The sequence below is a fragment of the Ambystoma mexicanum genome, chromosome 6q, assembly GCF_040938575.1.
Source record: "Ambystoma mexicanum isolate Mex_15411 chromosome 6q, UKY_AmexF1_1, whole genome shotgun sequence".
NCBI classification, from domain to species: Eukaryota; Metazoa; Chordata; class Amphibia; order Caudata; family Ambystomatidae; genus Ambystoma; species Ambystoma mexicanum.
The window spans coordinates 1,636,280,665-1,636,305,652 of NC_090937.1; the positions used below are offsets into that span (position 1 = coordinate 1,636,280,665).

The 24,988-nt window shown below is 52.6% G+C and overlaps 1 protein-coding gene across 1 annotated transcript in view; it reads right to left on the reverse strand.

Moving 5' to 3' along the window:
* The window catches only part of LOC138516928 (uncharacterized), a 382,418-nt gene that overhangs the window by 209,957 nt on the left and 147,473 nt on the right, over window positions 1–24,988 (reverse strand). Inside the window, exon 6 of the mRNA XM_069632392.1 lies at window positions 6,134–6,214. Within this exon, the coding sequence (XP_069488493.1) occupies window positions 6,134–6,214 (81 nt within the window). The remainder of the gene's footprint in view (window positions 1–6,133; window positions 6,215–24,988) is intronic.

A 24,988-nucleotide genomic window follows, 5' to 3' on the forward strand; every position in this document is an offset into this window, starting at 1 on the left:
CTGACCGGAGGCGGTCAGTGGCCCCTGAGTACCGCGTGGGTGACCGGGTGTGGCTGTCGACCCGGCACTTACGTATCCCTGGGTGTCGCAAGCTGCTGCCTCGTTTCGTGGGTCCCTACAGGATCACAAAGGTTCTGAACCCCGTGGCCTTCCGCCTTACTGTTCCTCCTGCTTGGCGGATCCACCTGGTATTTCATACCTCTCTCCTCAAGCCCTGCCTTGCTCCTACCCGTGTCAGTGCTCCACCCACCCCTGTCTCGGTGTCCTCCCCGGATGTCTTCGAGGTCAGTGCTATCCTGGGTTCCCGCTTTCACAGGGGTCGCCTTCAGTATCTCGTGGACTGGGTGGGTTATGGTCCTGACGACCGCTCTTGGGTTTCCTCCCGTGATGTCCATGCCCCGCTTCTTGTTGCACGTTTTCATAGGGACCTCCCTACCTGCCCACGGGGTCGTGGGCCTTTGAGGGGGGACTCTGTCTCTCTCCCGCACCGAGTGCATCCCCTACAGGTGCTCTTTCCCCGCCCTCGGCCTCCGTCCCTCCCACTACCCCACACACGCACCCTGGCTCACGTAATCCCTGGCATCCCTTCGCCCATCATGGTAGATTGCAGCATGGCAGACCTGGCGTCTATCGCCCCTCCCGTTCTTGGCAGCTGAATTGGAGGATTTCGTCTCGCCATAGCGCCATGTGCTGCCCACAGAGACCCGCGCGTCACGGATCACGTGATTTTCCATCTCGCAGCAACGCTTCCGTGTCACGTATCACGTGACTTCTGACATTGTTTAAAGGCTTCCGGAAACAAGGAGCGTTGCTTCACAGCTGTTTTCCTCCTGGACCACGTGACGCTTAGTTCTTCGGTTTTGACTTACGGATTGTTTCCTCGACCACGCTTTGTTCCGCGGATTGCTTTGCCTCACCCTTCTACTGTTCGAACTTTGGACCTCCTGTTGCCTGACTACGCCTTGCTCCACGGACTGCTCTGCATCACCCTGCTACTGTTCGAACTTTGATCCTCTTGTTGCCTGACCACGGTATCGTCCCTGGATACTCTACGGATCACGTCTCTTTGTCTTGGAACCTGGCCTCAGGCCCCCACGCTAGGTGTTTACCTGTCTATACTCCTGACCTCATACAGCTCCTGCCCTGGGGTCCAGTCCTTCCTCACGTCTCTGGGCAACCTTTTTCGTACACATAGGTAAGCAGTGTCAAGTTACCTGTGTTCTTGTGTTTATTATTCCTGCTCTGTGCATAACCTCATAATCCATTGCCTTAAAGCGTTCAAGGGGTTCTTCTGGCTGTTCCTGAATCCAGGCCCGACGGACTACCACACCTGTGGCCTCAAAGACCGCACAGGCAGTGTTTCTGGTATTGTCTGTGTGGTACTTTGGGACGGAGGTATTCATACTCTGCACGACCATCAAGTCCATAACAGGTGAGAAGGAGAGTGCGGAGTCGAAGATGACCCCAAGGGTTTTAGCCTCAGAGGTGGGAGCAGGAAGAGGGCCAAGAGAGGCTGGCCAGAGAGTGACCGGAAAGGAGCAACATGGTGTGCCGATGAGGACAATCTCTGTCTTACTGGCATTACGGCAGAGATCATTGGCAGCACACCACTCCTGGATGGCAGACAGACAGTCAGAGATGAGAGAGGGAGAAGAGGTGGCTGAGGTTAGCCTAAAAATGAGTTGAGTGTCATCCGCATAGCACTGAAAGTTGGGGCAGAGAGCGGCAATGCGGTGGGCAAGAAGTGCCAGGTATTGGTTGAACAGCCAGGGAGAGAGGTTAGACCCCTGGGGAACACCACAGGTAGAGATAGAGATGGAGGACAGGAAGGAACCAAGTTGGTCCTAGGAGGGTCGATCGGAGAGGAAAGAGGTCAGCCAAGCCAGGGCCTGATTGGTGATAGCCAGGTTATCACGGAGACGATGGAGCAGGATGGCATGGTTGACCATGTCAAAGGCAGAAGAGATATCAAGTAAGATGAGGACACAGGGTTTGTTGGAATCGAGGTTGGAGAGCAGTTCTTCAAGGATGTTCAGGAGAGCAGTTTCCGTGCTTCTGGCAGCTCTGAAGCCAGACAGATGGTCATGGAGACTACCAACAGATTCAGTGTGAAGATTAAACTGGGAGATGGCCAGTTTTTCCAGGATTTTGCCCAGGAAAGAAATGATGGAGATTGGGCGATAGTTAGCCAGGCAGGAGGGGTCAGTTGAGGGTTTCTTAAGAAGAGGGTGCACAAGGGAGTGCTTCAGAGCAGAAGGGAAGACTCCAGTGGCAAAGGAGTGGTTACAGAGGTCGGCCAGAGCAGGAGCCAGGGTGTCAATGTGGTCCTTGATTGTTTAGGAGGCACAGGGGTGAATAGATCATACTTGTCTAGAAACCTCGTCTGGGGAGAATGGGAAAGACAGAGAAGGAGGGAGGAGAGGTGGCAGAAGAAGGGCCGGAGGAAGAGCAGGAAGTAGAGAGGGTAAGGGGAGAGGAACAGAGGGAGGACAGGATGTCCTGAGTTTTAGAGATGAAATAAGAAGCCATGGCCATGCAGAGGACCTGGGAGGAGATAGGAGAAGTGGAAACTGCAGCAGGATTGGCCAGCTCTTTGCAGATTTTAAAGAGTTTGGCCGAGTTGTTAGAAGCCGCAGAGACCCAGACTTGGATGTTGGCTCTCTTCTTGGTGCAGAGAGAGAGCCTGTATCGCTTTTGGAGCAGACGGCAGGCCAGTTTGTCAGAGGATGTACCGGAAGCATGCCATTTCCTCTCAGCCACCCTCCCCTTGCGTTTAAGGGTGGCAAGGTCTAAGTTGTACCAGGAGTTGCACTTGGCTTTGGGCTTCAAGCGGATCCTCATGACAGGGGCAAGAACATCAAGGGTATCAGAGATAGAAGAGTGGAGCATGGAAAGTGCTGTGTCAGGATGTGAGCCATTCAGAGGAGGAGGATGGGGAGAGAAAGTGGCAGCAAAAGCCTCAACTGACACACGCTTCATGGGTTGGATGACTGAGAATGTAGGTGGCAGTGCAGGAATTGGCTTGTCCTGTGGGGTGGAGAGAGAGAGAGTTGGGAGGAAAAGAGAAAGTGATCCCTCCAGGAGAGAGGAGTGGTGAGAGGGGTTGGACCTGGGCGCCAAGAGGATCTTGTAGCCGTCAGTGAGGAGAGTGTCAAAGCTCGTGACAGAGCTGGCTGTGAACCATGTCTCAGTGAGACTGAGGACTTCAAGGTCAAGTTCTTCCAGGAGGCGGCAGATGTCAGAGGAGTGTTTGACAGCTGAGCGAGAGTTAAGAGTGGCAATATGGAGAAGGTATCCATCCTTGAAAGACTTCCGGGAGGGATACAAATCAGAGGTACGCCTTGCAGGGGTGTAGAAAAAGTCTGAGGGGGGGCAGAGAGGAAGGAGGAGAGGGCAAGGTAGACAAGGAGGAGACAGCAGGGTTAGGCAAGGAAGCCATGGAGGGAAGAGAGGGGACAGCAGGAGAAGGGAGGAAATTGATGAGGCGCGGGAAGCGTCTGTCAAAGAGGAGAAAACTGGCTTGAGGGCCTTGGATCAAGACAGTACCATTCAGGTAAACATTAATGATGACCTTAGAGGAGTCGAAGGAGGCCAGGAGGGCCTCCCACCGGGTGCCACCATTAATGGGAGAAGAAGAGAGAGGTTACAGCACAGAGACCATATGAAGAGTCCATAGGTCTGGCGAGGGAACGACAAAGAGGATGTCGGTGAGGGTTTGCCTAGAGGAGGCACTGGTGTAGGTGTCAGCGATAGGGAGGCTTGGGTTTGAGACCAGGATGTCCCTTTTAAATGTCTTCCTACCAGATTTAGTGAGGAGAGCAGGATAGTCAATAGAGAAGCAGTTAGAAAAGAAAGGAGAGATAGAGAGCACCATAGGGTAGGTGGGGAGAGTAGAGAAGAGGAAGGGGTGGAGGGAGGGGAGCACACTAGGGAGGGGCACAAAGCAGATGAGACAGAGAGAGACGAGACAATATTAGACAATTGGACAAGACGATAGGCACTTATACACTGGTAAAAAGTATGCTAAATGAATGCTAGGCAAAGGGGTCAAGACCAACGAATGGCAATACCTTCACAATGTCGTTTGGATACAGGAGAAAAACACACATAAGTTTGAGAGTCCTGTATAAAGGAGAAAAAAGGGCAAGGTTTCACAATGTAATTTTAAATACAGGAGGAAAACACACCCCAGAAGGGGGATAACTTGGCTGACCGGAACGTTTTCCTTAGGGATGTCCTCCACAAAGTCTGAGTCAGGGATGGCTTCTTAGGTGGTGATTTTAAAATGATCACCCACCTTCGTAGGAAGGTTATTAAAAAGCATCTGATCGTCGATGGGCGACGGGTCCCGAGGTTGTGCAACAGACCAAAAAGATGTTCACATGGTCAGGGTTATGGGGAGACGTAGAGTGTCACGTGCCCTTGGTCATCAGCAGGGTCCCAGTCTGGGTCTTGAGAGGCAGGGTACTGAGCAGTGTGGCTTGGATCAGGAACATAGTAGATGTCCTGGTCGGGGTCATCCTGGTCATCCAGAAATACATCCACCTGGGGATCCTGTGGACGGTGCTCATGCAAGGATGCAAACTCTGCACCTGGTAAAAGGAGTATCTGGGACTGGAATCAACAGGCCTATGGTATTTGAGAATATCATCAAACTGGCCTTAAAACTTGATAAACTCTGCCATTTTGTCCATGCCTGCCTCAAATGTATCCCTAGTCCACCCAGATGAGTCTGAATCATCAGCAGGAGGAAAATGCTGGCCAGTTGGAGCAGAGTCCAGCTGCAGGGCCCTAGATAGCGGAGGAGAGGCAGGAGAACAGCCTTTCGGGGGTCAGAGCCGTATAAACAAGCTTTAGAAAGCTTCTCCCGAAGCTTCGGAAGTGTTTTTTTGACAAATGGGCCTGCTTCGGCACATCTTTCGACACTACTGCATTGTGTGTCAGGGTTATAGCATGAGCGCCCGCTGAAACAGAAGACTTGTTGCTGTGTGCAGGCTGTGATGGTGGGTGCATAGAGGGCGTTTAGACGTGAGGTTCCGAGGGTCCCGCCAAAGTTTTCCAAAGGCCCACGGGCACCGACAACTTTCTCAGCAGATCTGTCGAGGAAAGTGTAGGGATTGTGTGCTTAGGACCAGGTGTTGCGTGTGTGCCCTTGTCGCCGGAGTGTGACTTCCCCATCACACTGCCGATGTAATGCTTGTCTGGCCGAGGACCGACATGCAGGAATGCAAGGGTTCCACTTTTAAGTCAACAGCATCTGAATTGGTGCTGCGACTGCCGAAAGACTCCTCCTCTGAGGTGATGGCGCTGGGACTAGCTGGCCTGCATGGCCTAGGCTGTTAACTGCTTCATGTGCCTGTCTTTTAAGGTATTGGGCCGAAAACGTTTGCAGGCCTTGCAACAGCGCTCATCGTGGTCACGAGGGAGGCACCAATTGCACTGGCTATGGGTATCTTTCCAGGAAAATTTGCCATAGCAAGACAGGCAGAATTTAAAAGGTGTTCGCTACATAGCAGAGAGAAACGGCATCCAGGCTGAAGGAAAGAGAAGAGGAGGGGAAAAGAAGAGGCATTCTCGAGAGAAAGTCAGTAATAACTGGGCCCCACTCTCCCTACTGTGAGGCCGGGCCGGAGGGCCATGTACGCGAGGAAATCAGTCACGTGTCGTCGGTAGAAGGATCGTCGAAGAGGCAGGATCAGACATTGAGTAGCCGTCCAAGCAGCCATCGAGAAGGTAAGCACGAACCGCTTAAGGGTAGATCAAACAATATTAGCTCTTTTGAGCACCGCATTTGTGCGACCGACTACATAGGCGGAAGACAACAATCTGTGGTACCTCGATGTGTTAAGGATTTTGGGAATACAACATGTCAGGTTAGGGATAGAGTTACAATCACGAACCATGTCAACTTCGATCTTTGAAAAAAATGCAATATTCTGCGATTACCACTAGATGTCAGACATGTCATTCTAAGCAGATTCACAAGCATCAAAAATTAGAATATTCTTTGTAGCATGTAAATATTCCAAGCAATGAAATAAAATGAGCAGCTGACCCTTCATCATTACTCCATAGTGGTACGTTCAAAATATTGGACATTCTGTTCTTAATGAGCTAGAAATTATGGACTTACCTCTAGAAAAGAACTGGTAACAAAAACACCCAGTACAGATTAGCACGATCACCGTTTGAAAGAATTTGAAAGCACGTTCCACTAAAACAGGAAAGAAGAGGTAACAGTATTATTTTGGCAATGGTAGCACACTAAAAGCACATTAGCACAACTTTGAAGTCATTGTATAAGAGGTAAGCACTAGGACACGGTCTGCAATCTGCGGATCTCTTTTGACTGTGACTCCCATGATCCCTCACCATTGAATAAGCTGTCTAGGGCTGATAGGAGTTGTAGTCTAAAGTATCAGGAGATCCAAAGGTTGCAGAGCCCTAGACTAGGAAGACAACCTATGGCTGCCTTTACTGGGAATTTCACACAAGGATATGGTCCGCGCATGCAGAGAGGGCTTCATGTTGCAGGGAACCTCCCTTGAGATCTTTAATGGGTTCTCAACATACAGAAACATACAACAACAAAATAAGTAACACACTAAGTGGAGCCCTGGAGGCTGCCAGATAGACAATGCTCTACCTAAGCAATGCTGGGCCTCTTTGAAGACCAGACCAACATCTCCCGGCCACTGATGGGAGATCTACCACCAATTATGATGGGAGATCTCTCAGCCACTGATGGGAGATCTCTCAGCCACTGATGGGAGATCTCCCAGATCTCCCAGCCACTGATGGGAGATCTCTCAGCCAATGATGGGAGATCTCCCAGCCACTGACGGGAGATCTCCCATCCACTGATGGGAGATCTCCCAGCCACTGATGGGAGATCTCTCAGCCAATGATGGGAGTTCTCCCAGCCACTGATGGGAGATCTCCCAGCCACTGATGGGGGATCTGCAGTGCCATTTTTTAAATTAATGAATTAATTAATTTGAATGGTGCAGTTCTGCAAAGGGCTTTGCAGCAGGAGGAATGGCTGTTGCTAAGAGTTGATGGTAGGCTTCATGGCGCATTGTTCGCTGGAGCACCTGTTCAACACATCTAGCACAGTGTGCGCCACAGTGAGCTTCAAGGCTCTAGGGGAGCTTATATTGTCAGAGGACGAGCACCAGAGGCTATTGGGGTGCACTGTGTAGTTAGGCTAATCAGGGGCCTTTTCTGTGGAGGCTTGTGATTGAGACATAAATGATACAGGCATTGAGGGAGTGCCAGTCTACAGGGCATACACCTTGGGTACTGTGCACGTTTTGCAAAAGGCAAACGGTACTAACATCAATAGTTATGATGTTACTAATGCCCAGGTTTCCTAACAGTACAGCCTGTGGGGTGCATTGAAATAACCAAAAGGGGGATCAGAAATGGTTTGCAAAGCTTTGCAAACACCGGAGAGCACACATTGCTGTGTGTGTCTTCCATGTACGTAGTCTCAGTCCACAAGGCTGCCAGCAAATACTACATGTATGTCTACAGCTGTGCAGCGGCGGAACAGCGGTGCCTGTCAAGGGACGCAGCCTAAGGCAAATACAGCAAGAAAGCATCGCTTACACGTGACAGTAGTTTCTCAAGTTAGATTAGATGCATGGAGAGCTCAGTAGGTTAAGTGCAAGCTGCTGAGTTCTGGGCTTTACATGGAGGGTTCAGCCCCGGCGGGGTTGACTCAGTAAAAGTGTATTTATTTTATCTGTACAGTATTTATGTAGTACATGGTATAACAGAATTCCCATTCGTGGGACACTTCCTGTTGGGGGTTGCTGGCTGCCCCCTGCGCATCGCCGTAAGCCCCTGCACCGAAGGACTCAGACAGACACGACCTTCTAGGTTCGGGCTTCCCGGTCGCTCTGACGCAGCTGGGAACACCCCGTTTATTTATGTTGCACGCGGCGTGCAACATCACGCCGCCGCGTGCGCGCCCAGTCATCGGGCAGCGCCACACTCCTCCTTTTTCCGGGAGAACAATAGCAATACTAATACTAGACACTGCAAACCACACCAAAACGAATACTTAACATTTCCCGAGACCCCATGTTCAAAACACCCCTTTATTGACATCCACCCGGGTCCCCCTACTTAACAGTACTCATCGTCAGGACAATCAGCCGGAGACCCAACACGTAGTCGCTGAGGTGAGCAGGTTTCCCTCGCCCAGCCCTCTGGGAGTACCTCCTGCTCACCCCCGACACAGGTGATCTGTCCACGGGCATGCCCCGGGCCGGGGACTCAGGCAGACATGGTGTTTCCCCTTCGTCCCCAGGGATTTCTCCTGGGTCTGGATCAGGAAGTGGATCAGTTATTGGATCCCGCAGTTTCTTGAAGAAACTCACATTGCGCGTTACCGCCGACCGTCTGTCCGATGCAGTCACCATGGATCCCCGGACTGCGATGACATCCAGCGGTTCCGGCTCATACGGTAGGGAGAGCTTCCCATGTGGATGCCTATTCCGAATGAGGACCTCGTCGCCAGGCTCCAGCCGCTGCGGGCGAAGCCCTCTCCGAATGTTCTCTTGCTCGATCCTCAACCGCCAGTCCATCTCGACCTGTTGGTCATTGATCACCCCAGGTTCTTTCTCTCCTACCTCCGGTAGCAAACCCCGAGGACACCGCTTGAAAAATGCCTCCGCCGGGGCCACTCCAGTGGATGCATGTGGCGTGGTGCAATACACCCTCAGAAACTGGTACAGGGCTCTCTGGAGCGACTGCCCCTGTCCCTGAGCAATTCTAAAGGTCTTATTTAGTGTCCTCATTGTAAAGACCGGTAGGGGGTGTCTGTACTTCCGCTCTCTATATGGTAGAGGAGAGGCACAGAAGACCCCAGCCAAGATTCTCTATAAGGTAGCAATGGACGAGCAATCAAGGCCTAGCTTCTCAGGAGGTGATGCGGGCTGGTTCTTAAGTACAGTGTAGTCCCCGAACCCCCACAAAGGAATGTCCACACACTGTATTACTGAAAACTCAGTCTTTATATAATTAATATTCAAAGGTATGTAGACGATCACAATAACGCACTTTGTACTTGGAAGTCAATAATGATAAATATATACACGTCTAGAGTGGTACCACTAATGTTATCAAATCTCATTAAAGTGCATCAACTGTACGGTTAAAATGTCACACAGATCAATAACGAGTAAACCAGCAATAGAGATAGGCAGGAACGTAAGATGGTTGAAACAATAGGCAGAATGCTGGCCCCTACCGCTAGGCACAGGTCTGTGTGGAGATCCCCCCACCTGGGCAACCTGTAAATAAAGATATATAGCACAAGCCCAGTCCATATAATGTTCGATAGTCTTACTTCTTCCTATTAAGGTTTTACCCCCCCAATGTACCTGGTGGAGTAGAGTTCTCCGACGATGCACCGACCAATCCTTCTTGAGTGCCTCCCTTTCAGGAGGGAGCCACGGATCGTCGAGGGGTGTCGGGGAACTTGGCGTTCGGTGTCGGGGAATCGACGGCCCTTCTTGAGAGCCCTCCCTTTAAGGCAGGAGTCACGGGTCGTCGAACGTCCGACGGTGAACGGGGTGAACTATGGCAGGGAAGTGGCCGCTTCATTCCTAGTGGTGCTCGTCGACGACAGAGCATTGGCATCCTGCAAGGAAGAGGCATGCGGGGCACCTCGATGACAATAGTTCTGGACCGCAAAGAGATGATGAAGAACTGTGGCCCAGCAAGGGCGTCGAGTCGTCGGCGTCTCTGCGGTCTGTAGGTGGCGGGAAACCCACCGGTGGATACGTCGACGGCCGGGCCTTCTCCAGCGGGAGACAAGCGGGTGACGATGCAGACGAGAGCGTCCGATGATCAATGAAAGTTCTTAGGCAAACGGGAGCACAGCGGCTCCGGTCGGCGACGGTGGTCGTCGACAGTGGTGGTCAACAGTCCGAGTGCTTCTCCTTGGAGTTACGCAGCAGTCCCCATGTCGGGTCAGCAGCCTGTCGAAGGTCTGTCTACCAGGGAGCATTGGCAAAGATCAGCTGTGCACGATGGTCCCTCGTAGCTCGGGAAGAGGGCGCCTTACCAGGTCCTCTCTGGGTCAGTCCTTGGAGGCACAGCAGCTTTCAGATTGTGGAGGAGAGCAGAAGCAATTCTTCTCGTCCAGCAGGGCTTCAAGGTCAAGCATCAGTTAATCCAGTTACTCGTCGTAGTGGACTTCAGCTTCTGAACACGATACCTAGCAGTGAGAGGTCCCCAGATATACTGTTGATCTCCCATTCATTCCACTGGGTCACACTCAAGCATCCAATCACGACTACGGGCATTCATGCAGGCAGGCAGCCAATCAGGCACACAAGGTATTCAGGCCATTCACTTCTCTCCAGACACTCACAACAAGTTATGTGTATTGGGACAAGTACCGAGCCATTCAACACTCCAAGCTGCATTCATACCAGTTTTGGGCAGGGTTGTCTCGGTCATTGTGTCAACCACCATATACTAGACACCCACAACACAGAATGCATATTCGTCACACACTCTATTCACCCAGGTGCCACCCACAGGAGGTACGCACAACATACATCACCAGGAAGGCTCCAGCTAGTCTGACTCGGCCTTCACAACAACACCATATATGGCACTTCCATCCAACCGCCAGTCAGGGGGAAGGGACAGAGTCAGGGCTTCCCAGGACTTTGGGAAAACTAGGTAATGGGTAATAGAAAGCAAGAGGCCAACAGGGCCATCTTGTTTTCCATCAGGAATCAACTGATCCCAATGGCAGGGCCGGGGTATCCCAAAATGGAGGATACTCCGCGCACCTGTCAAATTCAGCATGGAGCTGCCACCAGCCCATACCCTGCTCTGTGGCCCACCCACAGGTGCCCAAAAACATACACTAGGGGCACAGGGTTGTACCCCCACCCATGGGTGCCATAAGGGTATCCCACAGGTCCATTCACCAAACCAAAAGAAAGAGAGCTGCACCGCCAGGAGTCCCACATGAACTCCTGCGCGGAAAACACGACAGAACACACGATAAAAAGCAGTAAAGGACAAGGATACAGAGGCCCTGTCCCTCCAATGCATTTCCAGCATCACACTCATAAGCCGTTCTGCTTCACCATTGGCCCGGGGCCAGAGAGGCATGATCTTCCTGTGCACCACCCATAGCTCTCCATCAGCTCCGAGAAGCGTTCGCTCTGGAATGGCGCCCCATTGTCCGAACACAGCATGCATGGGAAACTATGGGCCGCATACACCTTTTCCACGGCCACCACAATGTGCTTGAATGCCACAGAGTCCACAAACTCCACCTCGGGGTATCTAGAGTACTCGTCGACCAGAACTAGGAAGAGGGTGCCCATGGTGGTGGATCCAAAGTCTGCATGAACAGTTTCCCAAGGGTGCGTCCCCCTAGGCATTGTCTCTATTGCAGGTTCCCGCTGCAGGGGAGATGCCGCCTGGCACCACACACAGGCCGCCACAAAGTCATCCACCTTGCGTTCCAGCTCAGGGAACCACACCTTCAGCCGTAGGCATGCCTTGGTCTTGGCGGCACCCTGATGACCACGGTGAGCCAAGGCGATCACCTCGTCCACCTTCGATTGGGGCACCACAATCCGATCTCCACGGAGCAGAAGGCCAGATGTTGAGAACGATTATTCCTCCCGTACTTTCCATAGTTGCTCAAGTCCGGTTCTGGCCTCCTGGGTGCGCCCCGCCAGAGCCTCCAGCACCGACTTCCAGGAGCCCTGTTGCATCGAGTGCCTTAGGATCTGGAAGCACTCATCTTGCGCTGCAGCTGCCTCCAGCTCCTGGAGAGGCATGGCATTTGGCGTGGCTGCCTCCACCACCACACGGACGTGCTCTTCTGCTTCTTCTGCACAGGCGTCCTGGACTTCGCCTGCGGACGCCCCAGGGTGTCTGGAGAGATAGTCTGCAGCGTTGTTCGCTCCTGGCCGGTATACCAAGGTGACTCCATACTCCAAAAGGGCGAGCATCCGCCTCTCAAAGCGTGGCTTGGATGATGACCCTGCTAGGATGGGAAGCAGGGGCTTGTGGTCTGTCACCACCGTCAACAGGCATCCAAGGACGTAGACCCGGAAGTGCCGGCATCCCCACAGTACTGCCAGCGCTTCACGCTCGATCTGCGAGTATCGCTTCTCTGCATCGGACAGGACCTTGCTGGCATATGCCACCGGGCGGATGCCCCCACCACTGTCAATTTGTGTCAGCACAGCGCCCAGGCTGAATGGGCTGGCGTCAACGATGATCTCTGATGGTAATGCTGGACCGAAGAACGACATGGTGTCTTCAGCCGCCAGGGCACCCTTTATGTCCTCAAAAGCCGCCTGTTCTAGCAGTCCCCAATTCCAGATGACATCCTTCCTGGTCAGTGCCCTGAGAGGTTCCCAACTGGAGGCCAGATTTTTAATGAACTGTCCACAGTATGTAACCATGCCTAGGAAACTTCGCACCTCAGACACGGACTCCGGAGGCTGCGCCTTCTTTATGTCCTGCACCTTCCGGGGATCAGGAGACACCCCCCTTCTTTGAATACAAATCCAAAGAATTCTATCGATGGTCGGAGAAATTCACACTTCTCTTTGTGGAGGGTGAGTCCCAAGGATTGTAGTCTTTCGAACGTCTTCGCCAACCGCCTCAGATGGTCTACTTCTGTTCTTGCAAACACCAGGATGTCGTCGCTTATGTCCAGATCAGCCAGGGCGCCCTGAATAATGTTCTGGAACACCTCCGCCGCCGAGGACACACCAAAACTCAGTCTCTTATAGCGGTACAGCCCTCGGTGTGTCGTGAAGGTGGTAATGTACCTCGACTCGGGGTGGAGGACAACCTGGTGATAGCCCGCTCGAAGGTCCAGTTTCAAAAAGAAAAGAGCGCCCTGTGCCTCCGCAATGATGTCATCGATCGTCGGGGTGAGGTGTCTCTCTCTCTTAATGGCCTTGTTCGGGAGCCTCATGTCGACGCAGATTCTCACAGCATCGGGTTGTTTAGGCTTCCGTGCCACCACTATCTGGGACACCCAGGGCGTCGGGCCTTCCACCTTTTCTATAATGTCAAGATTGACCAAATTGTCCAGCTCCTTGTCGACAAGGTCACGGAGGTGGAACAGCACCCTTCGATGTTTCAGGGCAATGGGCTGCACCGACTCATCAATGTGTAACCTCACTGGGTCACTGGCCATCTACCCGATCCCCTTTAACAATGCGGCATACTTCTCGAGCAAGTAATTAATGTCCTCTAAATAGACAGAGTATGCGAAGTTGACGATGCCGAGGGCCTCTGCTGCAGCACAACTTAACAGCGTGTTGATGCTCACTGGTGTCACGTAGAATCGTGCAGTGATTTGGGAGCCCTCATGTTCTACTTTTGCCATGAACACACCGTCCAGAGGGATGGGGTCAACACCACCGAAGGCAAAGATGCGGGCCTTGGGAGCAGCCAGCTTGGGGGGCTTGTCCATGGCATCATAGTGTCCACGGGCCATTACATTCACCGACGCCGCAGTGTCCACGAGGACTGGGACTGGAGATAGGTTCAGCTCGACCACGCACCTTGGCTGTCTCCTGTTCTTACTTTTCAGGATCCCCACACTCGAGACAAAGAAGACGTTCTCTTCGTCCTCTTCTACCGCTTCCTCCACCTGGGCATCCTCCTCAGTCTGATCCACCTGAGCGACGTTGGATGGTTGACCCTGGCGATTGAGACTGAACCGTCCCGGGCCCCTTGGTACCAATACCGGCATTGCTGCTTTGCATACTCTCGAGAAATGATCCGGTATCCCACACCGTCCACAGGTCTTTCCAGCCGCAGGGCATTCAGTAGGGTGGGGCAGGTCATGCCCACATTTTTGGCAGATTTCTCCTGCCCTCCCGGCTCGATCCCGGGGACTGCTGCCAGGTCTTCGGGTGCCCCTGCCACCTCACCACATTGCACATACCTCTTCGGTCTTGATGGGGCATGACCCGGCCTCCATTCTAGCTGCTCTCGCCTCCGACACCTCATGGCACCTCCCCAGTTCAAGGATGCGGTGAAGCGTAATTCCAGGCTCCCTTAGCACCTGGCGCCTTAGTTTGCCTGATGAACAAGCCTGGATCAGCATCGTCCTGATCATGTCCTCCACATCACCCCAAGCGCAGGCCAGCGAGAGACGCCTTAGGCGGCCATAGAAAGTGTCCAGAGTCTCATCGTCTTTCTGTTTGGCAGAGAGCATGACAAAACGTTCATAATCCGCATTGGCGAGAGGCAGGAAGTAGGCCTGCAGAGCAGCCTTCGTCTGATCATAGGATCCATCCCCTGCGGAAGTGATTCAAAAGTCTCTTGGACAGATGGACCTGCCGAGTACAGCATAGTTGCCAGCCGGGTATCATCATCTACCACCTGGGCAGCCCGAAAGTACATGTCCAGGCGGTCCACCCACCTCCTCCATCTGGGCCCCAAACTGGAAGGTGGGCCCGATACATCAAACTCCGGGATGGGCTGCAGAGCCGCCTGTGCACGTACCTGAGCCATAACAGGGGGAATCTGCTGAACAACAGGTGCTGCCACAGGCTGCACTGGAAGTAGAGGACCCTGAAGGCCTGCCTGACCAACCAGAGGCTGCTGTGCCGGCTGCACTGGAGGCAGCAAACCTTGAGGTGCTGCTGGCGCACGTGGCGGCTGCTGCACCGCCACTCCGTCCTGGTCCTCAGTATCACTCATCAGTTCGAGCGCACAGGCACCCCCAGCGTGGAAGACAGGGGCCGCAACTCAAACATCCAGTCCAAATACCTCCAGCCAGCACCATTGGAGAAAACAACTGCTGCACCACACCTCTGTGATGATGAAGAGGATGAAGATCAGTGGGGCCACCAGTCTGATGATGAAGAGGATGAAGAAGGCCCCCAGCCTTCAGCTGCTCCAAAAATTGGAAGAAGAAAATGTGTGGGCTATACAAACTCAGACATTATAGCTCTCCTTCTTGCTTTCACTCGACGTAGAAGACCCAAGGAAATGACAAAATCATCTTCAGGCACATGTGCATGCAGGTATGCCTGCCTGCAATCAAGAGTTCCAAAAATTAGGCCTGGGGCCGCTTCAGAGCCCAAACCGGAGCTTCGTGAAGTCCCACAGCCGTTTGACAAAATGGCCACCAGCTGCGTGGGTAACGCACTACCCGCGGCGTGATACAAAGTTTTCAATCCGACCTCCTTTCGGTGAAAAAATTGTATTCATAGTCACCGCCGGGCCCGGGCATCATCTCCCCCACTCGTCGCCACTGTTGGGGGTTGCTGGCGCCCCCCTGCGCTTCGCCGTAAGCCTGGCACCGAAGGACTCAGACAGACACGTCCTTCTAGGTTCGGGCTTCCCGGTCGCTCTGACGCGGCCGGGAAAGCCCCGTTTATTTATGTTGCGCGCCCAGTCATCAGGCAGCGCCACACTTCCCAAGACTCCTCGACATTTCGCTTTCCCTGTATTTTTTACATCACTGACTATTTGGTGTCCAAAGGGCCTTCTCCTGAAGTCCCTCTGGCATTGCGACCCTTTTTGCTATACTTCAGGTATATTGTACTGGGTTTGCCCCATAAGGCTGCCAGTCCCACAGGTGCCCCTCACCTAGTTTTGCCCTAGGGTGATTATATAACATCATATTCACATTGTGCTACCCTAAAATGATTTTTGGGAGTAAGCTGGTTGTGCTGTATTTTATTTTGAGATGCAAGCCATTTTACTGCAATGGTAGTCCAATCTTCTTCCTTTTCAGTACCCATTGGCAGAGGTGTTTCTAGGGGGGGCTGTGGGGGCTATAGCCCCCAGTCTTTTGGTTGTAGCCCCGGATAGACGCTCAGGTGCTACCAAAAGGCTAGCTAGCCCCGAGTCCCGACACCCCTGACATTAGCGTAGCCCCGGATCCAGACCTAGCAACACCCCTGCCCATTTGAGTAGGCTGAAAACGGCCAGTCCGATCATGTGGGCTCTTCGTGAGGCCACAATATACCCTCCATATTGGTTCCAACTGGCTTATGCCCGTCTAAGTCTCTTCGCATGGCGGTGGTCTGGGATGAGTGGCGATCCAAATGGCCAACCAGAATGTTTGGCTACATGAGTCCTTCCTACCTAGCCCACTGTAGTGATTGGTCTGCTGGCTTTCACCCGCCCCTTCAGGCAGTGGTGATAAGGAGTCCCCATCCGACTGTTCACTCTCTTACTGCTGGGTGTTTGAAAAAGCGATTCTGCTGGAGGAGTTTCTAGCCAATTCCTGCTGATGTGTGCACTTGTAAGCCCTCGTCTGACTATACTGGATGAATGTAGGGGCTTGGACACATTCTAGTTGGGGTTTCAACTTCTGGAAGTCTAGGACAGGGTTCCTACGTCCGCCTGCTGATGCTACTTTGGTGCTGGGTCAAGCCTTCCTTGCTGGAACCAGCTCCATGCTGATTTACTGCCAATGCTCGCCAGGTTCTTCCACCTTAATGTCAGTGGATATGGTATGATGTGATATAGCATTTATAACGCGCCTGTACACAAGTGTTTCTAGGCGTGAGATGACGTTGCCTGGAAGGTTAGTGGGAAACCACTTCCTTGCCTCATCTACTCCTTGGGCCGTGCTGGGTCTCCATCTCTGCCCTCATCATGGGACAGTCTGTGTTTGTGCCACCCTCCTTTTATCCATGAGCTGCCATAATCCCTCTATACGGGGTTCCTTCGTCTTACCGGAGTCTTTCTCACAAGGATAGCTTGATGGGCTGAATCGTGAGGAGACAGCCTATTATTGCATTTGTGCATATGGGCTGTCGCTGGCCAAGGGTTCAAGCCCCTTAGCACCGGACCCCTGTAAGCCACACCTAGGAAGAAGCTCGTATTTACCCAGGTTGTGTTGTCTTGCGGGAGCCATTGTCAAAACTGCAACTGCGAGTACTTACTTCTGGCTCCTATGGGTAATTCTTTACTCGAGTCACTCAACCTCAGGGGTCCCTTTGGTCTTGGGTTTGGATTCCTTTGTAGTGAGTCTCTACTCTAGGGGTCTTCCTGCTTTGCTGCCTTTTTTTCTGGGGTCTTTGGTTCTTCAACAGATCACTGGATTGCTTCATTGCGTTCTCCTGCGGTCCTCTCCAGTGATTGTTTGCAACCAAATTATTAATTAGCTGTGGGGTAAAACCGAGGCATACCTTCATTTTCCCAATACGCGTGGATGGCCTCCTGACTTCGTTCCGTTTACTTCTATGGAACTTTCTACTTGACCTGGAACTTTCCAAAGTGACCTTGGGGGTTCCTGGCCCTAGACCATTTTGAAGCGGGGTGGGGGCACAGAGGGGACAGGTATTTCTAGGCTAAGAATTGGGTTGTTAGTATTTACCAGGGGTTTTTACTGTATTTTTACAGTTTTCCTTCCTGCTTCTCTCAATGTAAATATGTTTGTACACTTTGGTTAGTTAATTTTTGATGACTGTGTAACTATTTTTCATTGAGAGGACCAGACTCATCATGCCACATCAAATGCCTGTAGACAATGGGGCGGCGGAGCAGAGTCTCAGAGGAGCCGTGTCTCAGGTGGAGCAGAGTCTCAGAGGAGCCGTGTCTCAGGCGGAGCTGCGTCTCAGAGGAGCCATATCTCAGGCGGAGCAGAGTCTCAGAGGTGCCGTGTCTCAGGCGGACCAGAGGAGCCGTGTCTCAGGCGGAGCAGAGTCTCAGAGGAGCCGTGTCTCAGGTGGAGCAGAGTCTCAGAGGCGCCGTGTCTCAGGCGGAGCTGCGTCTCAGAGGAGCCGTGTCTCAGGCGGAGCAGAGTCTCAGAGGAGCCATGTCTCAGGCGTAGCAGAGTCTCAGAGGAGCAGTGTCTCAGGCGCAGCCATGTCTCAGGCGGAGCAGAGTCTCAGAGGAGCAGTGTCTCAGGTGGAGCAAAGTCTCAGGCGGAGCAGAGTCTCAGAGGAGCCGTGCCTCAGGGGGAGCAGAGTCTCAGAGGAGCCGTGTCTCAGGCGGAGCTGCGTCTCAGAGGAGCCGTGTCTCAGGCGGAGCAGAGTCTCAGAGGAGCCGTGTCTCAGGCGGAGCTGTGTCTCAGGGGAGCCGTGTCTCAGGCCGAGCAGAGTCTCAGAGGAGCCATGTCTCAGGCGTAGCAGAGTCTCAGAGGAGCAGTGTCTCAGGGGGAGCAGAGTCTCAGGCGAAGCAGAGTCTCAGAGGAGCCATGTCTCAGGGGGAGCAGAGTCTCAGAGGAGCCGTGTCTCAGGCGGAGCAGAGTCTCAGAGGAGCCATGTCTTAGGCGTAGCAGAGTCTCAGAGCAGCAGTGTCTCAGGCGGAGCCGTGTCTCAGGCAGGGCAGAGTCTCAGAGGAGCTGTGTCTCAGGCGGAGCTGCGTCTCAGAGGAGCAGTGTCTCAGGCGGAGCCGTGTCTCAGGCGGAGCAGAGTCTCAGAGGAGCCGTGTCTCAGGCGGAGCAGAGTCTCAGGCGGAGCAGAGCCTCAGAGGAGCAGTGTCTCAGGCGGAGCCGTGTCTCAGGCGGAGCAGAGTCTCAGAGGAGCAGTGTCTCAGGTGGAGCAGAGTCTCAGAGGAGCCGTGTCTCAGGCGGAGCACAGTCTCAGAGGAGCCATGTCTCAGGCGTAGCTGAGCCTCAGAGGAGCAGTGTCTCAGGCGGAGCCATGTCTCAGGCGGAGCAGAGTCTCAGAGGAGCAGTGTCTCAGGTAGAGCAGAATCTCAGGCGGAGCAGTGTCTCAGGGGGAGCAGAGTCTCAGGCGGAGCAGTGTCTCAGGCGGAGAAGTGTCTCAGGCGGAGCAGTGTCTCAGAGGAGCAGTGTCTCAGGTGGAGCAGAGTCTCAGGGGGAGCAGAGTCTCAGGCGGAGCAGAGTCTCAGGCGGAGCAGTGTCTCAGGCGGAGCAGAGTCTCAGAGGAGCAGTGTCTCAGGTGGAGCAGAGTCTCAGAGGAGCAGTGTCTCAGGTGGAGCAGAGTCTCAGAGGAGCTGTGTCCCAGGCGGAGGAGAGTCTCAGAGGAGCAGAGTCTCAGAGGAGCAGAGTCTCAGGCGGAGCAGAGTCTCAGAGGAGCCGTGTCTCAGGGGGACCAGAGTCTCAGAGGAGCTGTGTCTCAGGCGGAGCTGTGTCTCAGGCGGAGCAGAGTCTTAGAGGAGCAGAGTCTCAGAGGAGCAGAGTCTCAGGCGGAGCAGAGTCTCAGAGGAGCCGTGTCTCAGGGGGAGCAGAGTCTCAGAGGAGCAGAGTCTCAGGCGGAGCAGAGTCTCAGGCGGAGCAGAGTCTCAGAGGAGCCGTGTCTCAGGGGGAGCAGAGTCTCAGGCGGAGCAGAGTCTCAGGCAGAGCAGAGTCTCAGAGGAGCAGTGTCTCAGGCGGAGCCGTGTCTCAGGCGGAGCCGAGTCTCAGAGGAGCAGAGTCTCAGAGGAGCAGAGTCTCAGGCGGAGCAGAGTCTCAGGTGGAGCAGAGTCTCAGGCAGAGCAGAGTCTCAGAGGAGCCGTGTCTCAGGGGGAGCAGAGTCTCAGGCGGAGCAGAGTCTCAGGCGGAGCAGAGTCTCAGGCAGAGCAGAGTCTCAGAGGAGCCGTGTCTCAGGGGGAGCAGAGTCTCAGAGGAGCAGAGTCTCAGGCGGAGCAGAGTCTCAGGCAGAGCAGAGTCTCAGAGGAGCCGTGTCTCAGGGGGAGCAGAGTCTCAGACGGAGCAGAGTCTCAGGCGGAGCAGAGTCTCAGAGGAGCCGTGTCTCAGGGGGAGCAGAGTCTCAGGCGGAGCAGAGTCTCAGGCGGAGCAGAGTCTCAGGCAGAGCAGAGTCTCAGAGGAGCCGTGTCTCAGGGGGAGCAGAGTCTCAGAGGAGCAGAGTCTCAGGCGGAGCAGAGTCTCAGGCGGAGCAGAGTCTCAGGCAGAGCCGTGTCTCAGGGGGAGCAGAGTCTCAGGCGGAGCAGAGTCTCAGGCGGAGCAGAGTCTCAGGCGGAGCAGAGTCTAAGGCAGAGCAGAGTCTCAGAGGAGCCGTGTCTCAGGGGGAGCAGAGTCTCAGGCGGAGCAGAGTCTCAGGCGGAGCAGAGTCTAAGGCAGAGCAGAGTCTCAGAGGAGCCGTGTCTCAGGGGGAGCAGAGTCTCAGGCGGAGCAGAGTCTCAGGCAGAGCAGAGTCTCAGAGGAGCCGTGTCTCAGGGGGAGCAGAGTCTCAGGCGGAGCAGAGTCTCAGGCGGAGCAGAGTCTCAGGAGGAGCAGAGTCTCAGGCAGAGCAGAGTCTCAGGAGGAGCAGAGTCTCAGGCAGAGCAGAGTCTCAGAGGAGCCGTGTCTCAGGGGGAGCAGAGTCTCAGGCGGAGCAGAGTCTCAGGCGGAGCAGAGTCTCAGGCAGAGCAGAGTCTCAGAGGAGCCGTGTCTCAGGCGGAGCAGAGTCTCAGGCGGAGCAGAGTCTCAGGCGGAGCAGAGTCTCAGGCGGAGCAGAGTCTCAGGCAGAGCAGAGTCTCAGGCAGAGCAGAGTCTCAGAGGAGCCGTGTCTCAGGGGGAGCAGAGTCTCAGGCAGAGCAGAGTCTCAGGCGGAGCAGAGTCTCAGGCAGAGCAGAGTCTCATAGGAGCCGTGTCTCAGGGGGAGCAGAGTCTCAGGCAGAGCAGAGTCTTAGGCGGAGCAGAGTCTCAGGCAGAGCAGAGTCTCAGAGGAGCCGCTGTGGAATGGGAGTGTAAGCAGATTTGGGTCACTTCCTACTAATTTGCAAATGTCACATTGATTTAAGACAGAAGTGGTTAAAGCCCTATTTTATTAAATGTAATATTAGGTTTTACTTGGAAGCACTCTTTCTTTTTGATAATGAAGTGTAACACTACAACCGTTGTCTGATTCACGATGTAAAAGAGGCTCCGATTTGGAGGTTAAAATGGTCATGAATGATGTCCTCTCTGGGGTAACAGCAAAGGCTTATAGGAGGGACTACACACTCCTGTATGCAATTTATTTGTTAACTTTATGGTATGTTAATGATTATCAGTATATTATCTTCTCCGAAAGGTTTTTTTTGTGTTAATGGAATTCGATTAAATAAAGCGTGCAATACAATCTTTTTCACTGAAGTTCATTGCACTGGTAATTGTTTCTAAAATGTGCCCAGATTTGGGGGAGGTCTTCGGCTTATCACCTGGGATAGGCTCTCCAATATGATATGATATGATATGATATGATATGATATGGCATTTATAACGCGCCTACACACAAGTGTTTCGAGGCGCGACGAGGCAAGGGAGGGGGAATAGAGGGAAGACAGACAACGATCTTACTAGGCCAGGTGCCACTCAGATCGCGCAAGTGCATCTATATGATAAGAGTGGATGGTGTCTTTAGGACACCGTACAGTGTTGTGTAGGCACCTTGATTTTTTCATCTCAGTGTTAAAATGTCTGGTAACCATTATTTTCGCTCCTCGTTGTCATTTCTAATTTGTTGCCATCTGTGATATTGGACCCACAAAGTGTTAGGTTGGGGCGGTTCCTCAGACACATTACTACATATCCGGGATGCTTTTTAATACTATGGACCTCATTACGAGGTTGGTGGGAAGGGGATAATGGCGCCAGTAAGGATGCCGGTGCCGTTAACCCCTTACCGCTGCATTACGAGGTCCCTTAGCGGGTCCCGCTAAGACCGGCTGGTAAAACCAGCCGTCCTTTGCGAGAGCCGCTAAAGGACCTGGAGCTAACAACGGGCCCGTTGTTAACGGGCCCGTTGTTAGCTCCCTCCCCATTCCAATTGAGCCCTATGGGGGCTCAAATGGGGATGGGTAAACTGAATGAGGAATTACCGGGTTCCCCAAGGTTGGAATGGCCCCGTAATTCCTCATTCAAGGAACCCAGACCCGAGTTTGGAGGCAGCCATGCCGCAAATAGCGGCTGGCTACCTCCAAACTCGTAATGAGGCCCATTGTCTTATGTGCCTGAATACTTATTTGCACAAATAGAGATCTATATGTGTTGCATCCTAAATGTGTTTTTGTATACTAGTGTGGTGCTTTGATGAAATGACTACTGCTCTGCAGGATGACAGGGACAAGCGACTCAAGACTTGCATCATACATAGCGCCTTAAAATGATCAGGCAGGTCACTCCTTTCAGCAATCCCTCTCTATTAGGTGAACAGTTCAGTGTCGCCGCAAAGTCAAGGGACATGTAAATACCTGAAAGGGCGTTGGAAGTCTCATATGTTTACCTGCACAAGCTTTGGCAAAGTCAACAGGTGAATACAAAAATGTATTTTAGAAGAACCTTTGCGGACAACAGGTAAAGTAACACATTTAGGGGTACACTCCACTACCATGCTCGGGTCTACACCCTAGAGGAAGCCTAGGCTGTAGCTCCACCGATCACAGATGGTCATTTTTATTTATTGTAAGGCGCCTTTGCAACAAATGGTGTTTGAAGGAACCACAAGACAGAAAAGGGTGGGGGGGGAGGGCAAAGGAGGAGATCAAAATAGCGGTCCTACCAGGCCTTGTGATATCCTGATTGTGCAAGTGCAGTAACAAAATCTGCGATGGGGGGTGTAGGAATGCCGGTCTGCGCGAAATGTGAAGTGCTCGGGTGAAAAGAGACATGCAGGGAGAAAAGGAGAGAGTGAAGGTGAAAAGAGGGGAGGAAAAGGGGGGGGGGCCACAGAGGCTAGGCGAGCGCTAAGGTGAGGCCATGTAGGTAAGTGCAAGAGATTGTATGGGGTGCAGGGGGTGTGTCTGGCCAGAGAGCACAGGGCAAAGTTATATCTCACAGTTGCACTGCAGATCAGGGGAGATTCTGAAGGCAATGCTAGCATATACCTGAAACCAAGATGATCTGAGTTGAAACAGGTAATCACAGCAACTGCAGGGGGCAGGAGCTGGCTGTAAGTAAAGAGACAGAGAGAAAGCAAAGACAAGCACATATACTGGGCAACACAGATTGATCGAAATAAAGGGTGTACTGGAATATGATAAGGGGTCTCCAGGGACTAGGTCAAGTCCTTGGGATTGGTACTAACAAATTACTCTTACCAATGGTCATACAGCAGTGTCATGAGTCAGGCGTGCCGAAGAGACTGTTGTATTCACTGCGCCTCATCTCAAGTTCGGCAGCAACGGTTGCCACCGCACTTAAACTCTGCTTCCGCCGGCAGCCGGGGATATCAGGCGGTGGAAAATGTTAGTCCCCATTCCCATGGAGTCCCATAGGATTCACGGAATGGGGACTCGGAAGCACTGGCAATGGTGCTGGTTCTTCTGTGACAACTGTGCCAATCGTTGCCTGACTCCTGATCTTTGATTGCTCACCCTTTCCCTGTTTTGTGTGTGCGCCTGAGGCCTACGGGTGTGTGGCGGGTTATAAAAATTAAAATACATAAACCGGACCCGATGCACCCGGCAGGTCAGAGTTCTAGTTTGAGAGTCCGGAAAGGGTGTCGGTACGTTGCTACCAGCACACTTAATTTCGGCAGACTTGTAATGAGGCCCAGTGTAAGAGACGTAAGAGAAACTGGAGACAATATGCTGAAGCAGGTAAGACTCCAACGGACTAGACGAAAGCAACAGAAGTCTTTCCTTTATTTGATCTGAATGGAGACCAACCCAGGGGTCACACTGCAAATAGATACAGAATGGAGGCACAACAGTGGACCATGATGTAATAAAGACAGATAGCAGAATGGAAAGAAATAAGCAGGTACATGACAGAGAAGCAAAGTTCAACGTAGAGACTGTAATATCAGAATACACAATGCAAAGGACATAGGTCGCTGCCAACACAGTGAATACTAGGAGATCAGGAAACTCAGAGTTCTTAAGAAGAGGCACCGGAACTATGGACTGAAGCCTGGAAATATCACAAACAAGGAACAAACAGGAAAACTTCAAGTGATTGGGATTGCAGAGCAAAAGAGAGAAAAGCAAGGCAGAAACAGGACAAGTCTGCGAAACAGTGTTTACAGAAAGTCAGAAAAGATATCAGTAAAGAACTGAAGGTTCAGCAAAACCGGACAATGTTTCAGAAATCAAAAGCTGCAAATCAAGGAAAGTTTCAAAAACATGCAGACTACAAAAGAGGGCTGAAAGAGGGGCAGCAAAGCAGCAACAACAAAAAGGATTCAAAAGCCAAAATCAGGACATTCAGGAAAGGTTCAAAACTGATCCCAGGAGCCCAAAAACGAACTCCCAGTGGAAGCAGTTGAATGAACAACTGCTTCAGTTCCAAGTGAGCTTATAATGGCCATGACAGCCAACAGGGTGGAGCTGGTGACAGCCTGAGGTAGCAGTGTTCAATTAAGCCCAGACCAACCTTCAGTGGCCTGAAGCAGTGGATTGCAATTAAAGTCTCTTCATCTCTGAGCAGCCTAGCCTGCCGTGGCTTGGGACAGGTGAATGCAATCAAGGTCTCTCCAGCTCTTAGTAGCTTGCTGCAAACAAATGTACTCAGTATGCCTCCTCCAGCCCTCTGACTCTTGGACAGCGTACATGTACCAGAATGCATCTGCTGGTTTAACCCAATACCCAGAAAGGAACATGAAATTAGATTGGTCTAACTGCAGCGGTAAAACAAGTAAATGAATGCATAGGCAGTTTGTAGGTTTTAACAGCGCAATTATGCCACAAAGTGTCTGAATGCGTGCATTTAGCTGTGCTGGGTGGCTGGTGGGTAGGATCCTGGCAGGGTGAGAGTCCACATGTTAAGTGCATGGAAGGAGGTGGACTTAGCGGGTTGCCTGGTGTCCCGTAGAACTCAAAGGGAACCAGGCAGCCAGTCGCTGATGCAGACAGGGGTGTTAGCAGGGGAGGGGGAGAGGGAAAGAAGAAGAGAAAAGGAGGGTCTTGAGGAGCTTCTGGAACTTGGGGACAACTGTCTCATGCCTGAGATGGGCAGGAAGACCATTCCAGAGGGAGGCTCCTGCAGAGGAGAGAGATCTACACTCCTGTGAGAAACCGGAGGGTATTCTGCCCATCAAACCTTGAGAATCTCTTATTCAGGAGAGGCCAGGACATTCTTTCCTGAATACCAAATCTACCTTGACAGAACCCTACCAATCACGTCCCTCATTTCCTGCAA